Source organism: Galendromus occidentalis, unplaced genomic scaffold (genome assembly GCF_000255335.2).
Source record: "Galendromus occidentalis unplaced genomic scaffold, Mocc_1.1 scf7180000076384, whole genome shotgun sequence".
NCBI lineage: Eukaryota > Metazoa > Arthropoda > Arachnida > Mesostigmata > Phytoseiidae > Galendromus > Galendromus occidentalis.
The window spans coordinates 71,720-83,590 of NW_003804373.1; the positions used below are offsets into that span (position 1 = coordinate 71,720).

The following is an 11,871-nucleotide window of genomic DNA, read 5'->3' on the forward strand; positions in this document are numbered from 1 at the left end:
AAAAACGGCCGTTTTGATCTTCTTGCTTCGGATACACTCCGCGTCGCTGCCGGAAAGCTCCGTCGATTCGGGATCTTACTGCGGAAATGAAATCGACCCGAGTTCTGTTTCCACCATCTGACCAGTCCTGCTCCTCTCAATCAAGGCCATAAATCAGTGTGAGCAGTGTCACTGCCGATTGATTCTGATGATTTTCATCGTAGAGTCCTGCGACCCGTCGGGCTATCTACGAGCTCGGTGTCGAAATGGTGGAGCTAGCAGCGAACTCCAGGAGAGGATCTGAATCCCGCGGGCAATTGATTAGCGCTTTGAGAAAGAGATATTTGCTGGGAAAGATCCGTAATGCTGATCTCTGCTTCAATCAGTGAATTAATTTCAACCTACAGAGAATTGGTTGTTTCTCGTGACCGAATCTCAGCATTGTCGGGATACCCATGCCCCGAGGAAGCAGGCGCCGCCAACAAGAGGAATTTGTGGATTCCGCTGCTCGTCTTCGGATGTACATGCGTACTTAACGCGTACTCTGAACTGAGTAGTCCTCCGCGTAACGACAGCAGGAATCTGTTGTCACCGGCCGAGGCATGCATCATATATTAAAACGTACTAGATGTTCTGTCTATGACATCTGACAGGCGGGGAGTCGCTGGGAGAGGAGGTCGAGCGGCCCTCTCCGTGCTACCGTTTTCGCATGGAATGGCGAAGTGCCGCCAAACAGATACTGGAAAAGTTTGTCTCGGTGGATGTTATTCCTGTTCGCGGCAGGGTGATAAAGCGACAGATAATCAATGATGTGCACAATGGATACGATATTATTGTGTAGACGCGAGTGATAGGAGTGAGCGCACATTCGGCTCAAATCATGAAGTCCAGCGTGGACTTGGGCAGTCTGCTTGATACCGGCTATCCTGACAAACTGACACTGATGGTGGTAAGCTCTAGCTCTCCGAGAACTCTTCACTCAGAATAATTTATCCTCACGACGGAGTCCATGTATCAGCCAGAAGAATACGGCGGCAATCTTGGCACCCGGCTTCCCACCGTATGCCTCATTCTTTGTAGAGATGAGTGGATGGAGGAGGGCAGGCGTCAAAACATTCGCTCATGGTCACCTCAGAAGGTATCCGAGTCGGACTCGTCTCGTGGGGGCTCTCTGATGCACGATTCGCTCCTGGAGCTCTGACACTGCGGAGTGAAAAAGGATGGGCAAGGTCATGGTATCTTCGAATATCGAGATCTGGAGTTATTTTTATGATATGTGGGCCTCTCAAGGAATAGTCTTATGTCTTGAGGCTTACAATCTCTGGGGGTCACTTTCGGCATGGCATAGAAAAACGTAGGGGAGAACTTCGAATCGCCCGGATGGTCAAGCTTGGAAAATCGATATGGGTCCAGAGACACGCGGGAAAAACCATTCCGACGAATGAAGGCCTCCAGCGGAGGGTCATCCAAGTCTGACCGAGCTTTCTGAGACCGGATTATGAGCAAATATTCCTATAAGCTAGCATCTCCGGAGCTGATTCGGAGAGCGCAGAAGATCTGCTTCCTGACGGGCAGTAATCGCTTCGACTTTGCTCCTCGTAGATGCAAGCCGAAGTTCCCGAGTCGTGGACGATAAAGATCCAGAAACCACTCAACGATCGTGCAGATGCTCCGAATATATTCACACAAGGATGATCGGACTCCGATAAGATCGAACTACAACATTTCACTTACAATACTCCAACTTACAATACTTCAACTTACGATAATCACCTGCAGTACTCAAGCTTACAATACTTCACTTGATACCCTGCAGAGGGTACACTCTGTAGACCAAGAATTGGACCGCGATGGAAGTCGTGAGTTCCATGGTTGGAACGATCTCGAATGTCATTCAGTCTCGACAACGGGATAAGAAGAAAATAAGTCTGATGTTCCCTTTTCCCCCTACAAGGATATCGTCAAAGGATTAGCGACCGTTTTCCTGGGCGTTGTAGATGTCCGCGAGCAACTGCATCGCGGGAATCGAACTTTCTCCCAGGTTCGCTGTGTGATCTGGCCAATTGATTGAATGATAGGAGTTCTCTCGTCCCCCCGTGTACCTTTACTCGGGGAAGACTGGCAAACGTATGCCCAATAACAAGGGGGTCGGTATGTGTTGCTCGCACAGAAAAAACTCCCCAGCGCGACCGCCCTGTCTGAGATAGCTGACCTTCTGGCTCATCCTTCGAGGCTCGATTCCATCTGCTTCCTTGAAAGCCCGCTTGCTGCCTTGTGGGTTGTGTCTGGCGATAGCGGCAAAAACATTATACTATCCCTCATTTTTCCTGCGATGGACGCGAACCTCCACGGAAGACTCGGGAGTTCTCGAGCAATCCGAGTCGATAATCCTCTGCTGCTTTCCGGACTGATGCGATGGGCTCGTTCCGCCGAGGAACCGATGTTCACGGACAAGCGTCCACTGCATGATAGGTAGAAACGCGGAAGAGAAGGACACCTTGTTTCTTGTCCGTTTCGTCCGTTCCTTGGTGTTCCCCAAGAAGTGTCTGCCTTCTGGAATTTTGGAGGAAATACCTCTAATTGAAAATTAAATCTCCGCTCGATCTCTCACTCGAAGCACCGAAGCTCGACGGCATCGGCACGAGCGTGAGCCGCGGGGAACGGGGGGCACTTGAGCGTGCTCATCGGGAATAGTCGAAGGGTTGAATTAATTCAATGGAATCGGCAAAAACATCCGATGGAGTGTCCGCTTCCGATGTCCGCGCGGACATCGCGCTTTTTCGGAAGAAAAATGCCGTCTCAAATCGCGACCCTAGTCATCGGTGATGAGTTATGATTGACATCCACTTCAATCAGAACCGTTCAATCGATCGCAGGGAGCATATGGAGATCCTGGACTCATCTCTGGTCCCTCTGAGCTTCGGTACGAAGAGCTAGAAAAAAAACGTCAAGGAGTATTAGCCCATAGGTTTATCGGTCGTAGCTACCTATGTATATCCGAAACACTTACAAAGAGCATGTCTACGCCTTCTGATTGCATGAGCACGCTGTCGCTGCAGCAAACGACTTCGGCTGGATTGGCCTGCTGGAGTCGCGCCGGCAGAGCGTCGAATCGAGTTTTTCCCGTTACCACAAGCGGCAGGGATGTTAATCGAGAAGTCAAACTAATGGTTGAAGTTCGAAAAATAATCGTTAGGGAGAATGAGACAAGAGACCAAAGATGAGCGAGAACACTCCCGAGGAAAATGATCCGGATCTGGCGACGAGCACGACTCCAACAATTTCTACTGAATCTGTCGCTAATGTCGCGGATTCTGTGTGATCACTCAGGTGTCAGAGGGACTCGAGACTGCTCAACGCAACCTGGAAAAGATAGTCGGGGAACTGAGGCTCGCTTCGATCTCCTCCGGCGGATTTCGCAATTGGAAACTTAGCAGAGGACAAAAAATTTCTCGACTCCGTTCAGTCAGACTATCTTCACGCAACTCTGTGACATTTCATAATACGTTTTTATCTCCTCTTCCATGCCAATCTTCTGAGCCCGGCAAGCGAAAAAGCGTACCGGATTGGCGCCTGAGGGCAGGAGAGAAGATCCGACCCACTGGTGCCAAGCTGTCTACATCGATGTCGGGACGACGATCGAGCAGGCGAATGAGCACGCCGCCGATGGACTTCGTTTTCTCGTTCTATGATCTCAGTCTGCCTAGTAGTACTAGGCAGACTAGGCTAGTACGCGATCAGCTCCGTCAGTTTCGCTTCCTTGTGTTCCGGCAATCGAGACCGGGGTAGCATGTGATTCGCGTCTCGGAATAGAAAGACAAAATTCGAATCGCTGCCTGCAGAGTCGCGCGTGGAATGAGCCTCCAATCTCTCATGGGCGCGATTCCGGAAGAGAAGCTGAGGGGAGACTACCTCATAGGCCTCCGCATGAGACATGAGACGCTGCCTCGCGGCGAAAGTTCCTGTATAGGTCGGATCGGCTGTGGTCAGATGAGTACTTCATTAGATCAGCAATCGCTGACCTGATTTCGCCCTTCACGGCTCGATCGGAAGATACTCCGGCAATTCATTGGAATAAAACCATCAAGTTTTGAGCGTGGAATGCTCACGTCGTCGTCGTGAGCGGAGCGCTCCGTTCAACCTGGCTGAGTTATCTGTGCGCGCATAAGTGTCATACGTTATTCAAGTTTCTGTTCCGCCCGCCCCGTGTGGGAGTTTCTGCTTCACTGCGTTCTATCGCCCTCCCTCCTTCCTTGGTTGGTAGCCTGGATGGCTTCTCGCCGGCCGGCTGAGTTGCTGGCTAGCTAGCTCTTTTGCCTCCTCCATCTCTCCCTTCTCCCTTTCGGTCGCTCTTCCACATCAGCAATAGCTACAGCGGAGACGTTCACTCACGACATTCGGAATAATACTATATTATGATTTCAAGACGAGGGTCATTCGTTGAATGGACGTCCGCGGACAGAAAGTCTGAGCGATATCAACACGTCCTGATGGCTCCGACCGCTGGCTTGTCGAGCACAAGGAATTCATGCGAGAGCATATGCTCCACTGTCAGATGGTGAACGAGCGACAATATGCAACAGAAGAGAGTATGCGTTCGTTCATCAAAGTCTTCGCTAGTCTCGACATGGAGGAGAGCGTCGAAGAGCTGCGTCCCCGAGCTGAATCCGCTGACTGCTATACAGACGAAAGGGAACCAAGACGAAGATAGAAACAGAGGAAACGAATCTTGTGCTCCAACCTGACGTTCAAGCCAGTCTGGATGACTCTGTCCCTGAGCGAGCATTCCAATATCGACTCGCCCAACAATGAGGATGGACGCTGGAGTCGTCGAATGCGCATCGGATGCACGAGAGAAGGAATGCGAGGATTCCACAGATTCTAGCTTAGCTCCCAGGAGCCCCACCACTCGGGAGGTTCCGTCTGACTAGCTGTGTTTGCCTTGGCGGCTTCACGGAAAATCGCTCTCTCAGATCACATATACATAGCTTCCGACGTCCGGGGATATGCTGCAGTGTTCCATGCAATTCTTGGATATTGAGTTCGACCGCCGCCAGATTAGCTGTGCGGATTCCCGAAAGCGGAAATTACCATCGATCCCCGTGGATTGGTCCTTCGCGTCACTTGTAACGCGGATTCGCAGTTAATGTGCGTGTTTGTGTGTCAGTTCGGGAGATTGGGCTGGAGTTTAATTGCGCTTCGGTGCAGCAGTGGACACGGGCAGCGGTCCAGTCGACACCACGACGAAGCTAGCGACTCGGTTGTCTGTCTTCGTTCTCACATTTCGGCTATGGCCTCATTACACCACGAAGAACAAGGAACGCTTCTTGGTCTTTTTGAATCATTCTCGGCGACGGCGCTCGCACTTATTCATTTGGAAGGGCAAGGAAAGTCTGACGGCCAGCTCATCTTGGTCTCCTCAAAATGGCCGGCCACTCCCCAGCTGTAAACTTCGTTTGGTTTTTTCGGTCGACTCTTCGTCTCAATGTATAGTGACATCGATTTCTAGCTGAATCTGGATCGTTACGGTGATCCGCACTCGTTCGACGTCCACCTGATCCGCCGTGCGGACGGTCTGGAAACAATACTGAGAGCTGATTGAAGACGAGAGACATTAATCAATGAGACCTCACGAATGTGCATTGTATATCCTTCGCAAGAAAACCTCCGATGCAAACCACCGCAATCGCTGAATGAGGTTCAATTTGATCGAGTCTCAGCGTTCTTCTCGTTCTATTGCAGGAGCGTCGAGACATGGCGTCGGGAGGCCCGACTGGAGGCTTGGGCCCGGGCTCGGGGGGTCCGGGTGGATTCAGCGCACCCCGCCTCACAACGACCGCTGATTTCCAACCACCGTATTTCCCTCCTCCCTATAATCACCTGCCCCCGCAGCAGCAGCTGGATTTCCAATCCGCACAAGACCCTTATGCGAATCACCTAAATTCTCTACATCCAGCATCTGCTCAACACTACCACCAGCTGCATCCCGCTGGAAGAACTCACAACGTTGCGGCCACCCCGACTGGTGAGTTGTGCTCAGGACTCCCGATCGTACTCTGAATCTCGCAATCCGACTCAAAGGCGAGTGATTTTTCAATTTTTAGGGCGACGTCCAGAAGATGATGCCATTCTGCTTGGTGTCGGTGGCATGGGCGCCCCACCCGGGATCTCCTACGATGGCAGAAGAACCGAATCCAGTTACCACCGGATGGACCAACACGACCTTCTTGCTGGCATCCATCAGCAGATCGATGATGGACAAGCCTCAACCTGTTCGTCGGACAACGGCAACCCGAACGACTTCATGGAGGTCAGTGTACTCCGCCTAGCCGTCGTTGTAGATCCTACCCCCGCCCCTCCGTCTAACAATGCGTTTGAGCATAAATCTTATCGTGCACGTTAGCTAAATCAATCAATCAATCAATCACTCGCTCACTCGGACGATCGATCAGAAAGAGAGCGTTGTTTCCGTTCATTAGCATTCGAGACTCCGCCTACCTAGATGAGGAGTCGCCTTATGTTCGGGAGGTGGAATCTGGAATCGATCACTCCATTAGCTCCCCGCGGATTGCTTGGACGGATTTATTGTTTATTTGTTTGTTTACGTGTTCGGCTCCGGACGCAGGGTTCGTGTACGACTCCTCGACCGTCGTCTCCATTGTAGGCTCTTGTCTGCTCCTAGCACTACTTCCACAACATTGCGTTGGAGCAATAAAAATACAGGTTTATCTTATCGGCCACTGGGAATTTCGAGGGGTGAACGCATTGTCCGCCGGTATTTTCCACAGCAGGTGCAGCTTTGGTCGATGCTTGCGGTTGTTAATCGATCGTGTTCACGTGTCCAACGCACGTCTGCGCATACCGGTACCCAAGCACGACAGCTCCTGAGTTTAGGTCTACATACATCGATGCGGGAAGACTTTCGTTTCAATAACTCTGTATTTTGACGACCAACCCTGTTTCGAGAGAAACTCCCGCGCCCCACTGGAGGAAGAATCATGGTACTGGGCTAGCGCCGTGGGCTCAATCCAGGAGGAACAATCATTCGCCGCTGCTATGTTCGGGTGCTCGGTCGATTATTATTATTAATGTTGGACACTATCTGATTGCATTGGTCGAAAATCCGGAGGGAAACAATCCGTAGCTCCACGTGAACGCAGCGGTCTTCATTTTGGAGCGACTTTACAAGCCGGCTGTTCCAGCGAATGGTCCAGAGCCGAGAGAGGATAGTCGTCGTCACTCATCATGGAGCTCTTATCTCATTCTCCTTTTTCACCGCGAGTCCCGTTGACTGGTTAGTCGATGCGCTCTCCGAACCGTTGTGCAGACGATGATATTTATTAGTCTCGGACTGTCTGGTAGAGACCCGATCCACAGGCGCCGCGACAGTTTCTGATGCGCCAGTCCTCATGAACGGGACGAGAAATGATTCTCGAGGGTTGAGCGCTCGAAGACTCCGAGCAGTAGACGACGACGACCGTAGTTTTCTGGAAGCCTACCTGGCTGTTCGCTCCTCTGACTGGCCGACCGGCTGGCTGGCTGGCACCACTGCCACGCCGCTGTCTTTGCTGGTGCCGCCGTTGCCGGTTTGTCGATTGGCCGCATAAACTTGACGACGATGTCCAGAGCAAGTAGCGAAATGGAGAAGTAGCGTAAGTCAGCTGCTGCCACCATCGTGGACGTCGCCGTTGCCGCCAATCTGGGCCAGGAAGTAACGGAACGCGTGAGAAAGTGTATATGTCGGTTTCTCGGACGAACCGACGGATAGACCGACAGACAGATGAACGAGCAACCAGTCAGCCCGCTAGTCAACCAGACGGGCTGGCGAGCCGCGAGCCAGTTCCTCTGTCTGTTCATCCGGCCCTTCGTTCGTCGGTACGTTCATGAGTCCGTCGGTCTGCAATCATTTGTCCGGCGGTCGACTACCGGACCGAGTGGTGGATCACAAGTCAGCCCTTCGCCCGGCCGATAAAACGAGGCTATTCACTCAGTACTCGATGCCACCTGATGATGACTGATACGAATACGCCGTACGGAACGCGGATGCGAAGAGCTGGACTTTTCGCAGTTCTCCGGGGGTTGAGCATACAAGCGCGCCGAAATGATTCGGTCGTCCGGCTCCTGGTCGGTAGCTTTCCGCGTATAACCCACGCACTGATTACCGCACGACATCCGTCTGAGAATCAGGCGAGGGGAGAATCCCTACCCCCGATCGGTCTCAACCATCACGAAGACATGGCCCGTCGTTTCTTCTGACTACGAGGAGATCAGAGCAGAAACAAGGATTGCTTCCACCCTGGGAGCTGAGGTGGAGGGGAAGGGGGACGACGCGATCACGCTGAAGCTTACAGTCACCAGTCACGCTAGACGAGAACAATTCCATTGAGAGATTCCGTGGAAAACGTTTCCCCTCGAGGATAAGGGAACTGCCGGACGTCAGAGGAGAACACGCTCTGCATTCGGATGGAGGGTATAATCGTTTTCTTCTCCGTGTCTTTTCGCAGGCTGCTAGCGTCGACGATGGGATCTTCGGCGATCACGGCGTCATACGAAAAGGTGAGCTCGGACTCTGGCTCAGTTTCTAAGCATTCTCAGTTGAGAAAGATTCAGGACTGCATGCGATAGCACGGTTTCATGATGGCTCTATATAGGCTAGTCCCCCTTGATTGTCAGGCTGATGCAATTTCGTCTCCACCGTTCGAACGAATATTCTCTCATATGAGTGGGGCCGATCGGAATATCGTTGGCCTGCCCCAGCCCACATGCCATAAGATCCGAATCATTGTACAATCATGCCAATAGCTCAAAGATTCTTGATCCGGCCCTTGCTTTCCGAAATTCCCGTGTGCGGCCGGATCGTCCTCATGGAGAGAAAGCACATCCGCTATAATCTATGACTCCACAGGCATCGAAACGAGCCTCGCTGCTGGGTAGTTTAGCTCCTCCACTAGTAAGGCACCCTAGGGAAAACGGACACGACGGCACTGCCCAGACGATCGCTGCTGGCGATGTACCGCGGGGATTTTACCGTTAAAGTAGCTCTTCTGCGGCACTGCTGCAGACGGGACGGCGTTGAGGTGCGCCGGCGACTTTTCTCCTGGGCGGCAGCAACAGGATGATTTCTGCTCTGTGCTACGAAACAAGACGAGCGGCTAGATAAGCTCATCCATTCTTCCCTCTCTGTCTCGCTTCAGTTTCATTCGAGACGCCCCCCCCTCCCCCTAGCAGCGTCGACTCGCTCAACTATTGAAATTGGGCATTCAATATATTGTATTCAATGTCAGTACGCGAGGCCAAGAGTTTCAAATGATTTGCGGAGCCGACTGCTGAAAACACAACGATCCTTTATAGAGCCGGACAATCAATTTACCTATCGGGAACTCATTTTCCTTCGTTTCAGGAATACATGGTGGAAAAGAAGGGCTCATGGGACCCGGAGGGCCCGGAATGGGTCTCCCGGGTCAGGTGACTGCCACCGATGTTTTCTGTTCAGTTCCTGGAAGACTATCGTTGCTGAGCTCCACGTCCAAGTACAAGGTGACAATCGGGGAGGTACAGAGAAGACTGTCGCCCCCTGAATGTCTCAACGCGTCCCTGCTCGGGGGAGTTCTCAGACGGTAAGTCGGCGCTAACGAGAGAAGCTGATCGAAGCTCAATGAACGCAATGCTGGTGACAGCAACGGTCTGAGAGCCTTCCTACCCGGAATCTGCTCAGTACAACAAGAGAGTCACGCCGACTTTTGGCGCCGAGAAAAGCTCTACAGCCGCGGGCAGGGGGCTTCATCTAGGAACCCTGAGCTCGAGGAGGAGATCAATAATTTTCCCTCACATTATTTCGAGCCAAGTCGGGGCATGATCGGCCGCGGTCGATATATTGGTCGGCTCGCAGCCATTTAAAATCGTCGAATGGGTCTTAGTTAAACAATTATTATTGCTGCCGTGCAGAGTGCGATTTCAGAACATTCGAGGAGAAGTGCGACCAGCATCACGGCCGCTGTTAGCCGGCTTCTCATTTCGTAACTACCCGGTAGAACGGAGATATCGATGGGGGGCCGCTGTGCGACGCCTAAAGGCTCTCGGCCGGCCTACAGAGGATCGACCCGGACACCGAGGACGGATACTGATTTCCATGTCTAGCCGATATATTGTCGAATGAGCTAAACGGGATCCAGGCTTGTCGTTGGAATCAGTCGTGTCGTCGGAGTTGTAACGAGCGAGATGCGACAGTCATTTTCCTCATTCTTTTCATCACCGAGAAAGGCAGCGGACAAAGTGTCATTAAGTGCGACGTCGAAAAAGGGTCAGTGTTGGCCAATCGGCCGCTGGGTCCGTCGGCCAGCTAGCTGACCGCTGGGCCGGTCGACCAGCTTGCTGTCTGCTCGGCCGAACCAGCCGCTTGTCGACTGAGCTTCATGGTGACGGGTGGAGCCATCACCGGGGAGTAAGCTTGCGTCGGTCGCCGTGGACGGAGCCCATCATACGAAGTCAAAGATGGTCGATTTTCCCTTTTGTAGACGTCACACCTAAACTATACCGACGCTCGAAAATACGCAGGACTCGACAAGCAGGAGAGAAATGCGCTGTCGGAGGCAGAGAGAGATATCGATCACGGAATCCTCATGATCTGTCCCCCCTTTAAGGATCGAGTTGCACCGAAATTAACCGGAATCTCGGGGCTCCCGATCGATGAGCGCAGCCGCATCATTTGACATGCGTAAAAATTCCAGAGCGAAGTCGAAAAACGGAGGCAGGTCTCTCCGCGAGAAGCTGGAAAAAATCGGTCTCAATTTGCCCGCCGGAAGGAGGAAAGCCGCGAACGTTACGCTACTCACCTCTCTTGTTGAAGGTTCGTATCCATACGAAAGCGGTCGATCAGTGATTGTTCCGTCCTCTCGATTCTCTCTGATCAGAGAGCTCGAATTTTATGATCATTATTCCGCCTAGGTGAGGCTATTCATCTAGCGAGAGATTTCGGCTATGTTTGCGAAACGGAATTCCCGTCACGACATGTCGCCGAATACCTCAGCCGGAATGTTGTACAAGCTGGGGACCCGCAAGACATATATCGGAGGAAGGAGCTGCTGCTAGCCACGAAGGGGATGATACAAGAGTTCATGGATCTCCTAAACCAGGACAGGTAAGCCTTAGGTCGCTGGTCGAGGAGGCTACTACGCATATCTATCCGATGGAATCAAGAGCCCCTATCGTCCCGAAAGGAGTCCCGAAGTTTATTTGTTCTCATCAACCTGCTCATTTCTTTCACAGGACCCCACTATGCAATACACGACCCCAGGTCGTGTTAGAACCAAACGTACAGCGGCATTTGACGCATTTCGCGCTAATAACACATGGGTTTGGTTCTCCTGCTGTTGTGGCGGCCTGTACTGCAATGCAGAACTGTATCAACGAATCGCTCAAACTTCTCGATAAGCATCTCAGTGGGAATTATAATACCGCCGTGTCAGGAGTTACGAACGGAGGCACATCAATACTTGGCGTGCCGACGCAGGTGGACCCCAAGAAGGAGGATGACAAGAAGTGAACTATTTTTTAAACGAGCTGCCTACGAAGCTAGCAGAAGATGAGCTGAACAATTGCGAGCAGGATTGTACAGAATCTCAACCCGTGGTGGTCTCGGACTCCTCTACCAAATGGCACTTCATGTTAGCTCTCTTTCCTAGACGACACCATACGCGGAGAAAACATTCCGGTCCGTTATTTGCAGCACCGTTCTGAGATTCGAGTCTTCAGCGATCGAACACCCGAACGGGCTTATCGATCTTCAGATTTATCGATCAAGTGGTCGATGATAGATCCTCATCAATCCTTAATCTAAGCCGATAAATTAATATATTGTAAAAAGACAATGTGGAGAGGTCTTCGCCGCTGTCG

The 11,871-nt window shown here is 52.0% G+C and overlaps 1 protein-coding gene across 1 annotated transcript; it reads left to right on the forward strand.

Moving 5' to 3' along the window:
- Window positions 1-688: 688 nt before the first annotated feature.
- On the forward strand, window positions 689-11,521 carry TfAP-2 (transcription factor AP-2). Its single transcript, XM_029113197.1, has 9 exons — window positions 689-790; window positions 821-928; window positions 5,722-6,004; window positions 6,084-6,289; window positions 8,484-8,535; window positions 9,380-9,596; window positions 10,707-10,825; window positions 10,924-11,116; window positions 11,245-11,521. The coding sequence occupies exons 1-9, from the start codon at window positions 689-691 to the stop codon at window positions 11,519-11,521; spliced, it is 1,557 nt and encodes a 518-aa protein (XP_028969030.1).
- Window positions 11,522-11,871: the final 350 nt, after the last annotated feature.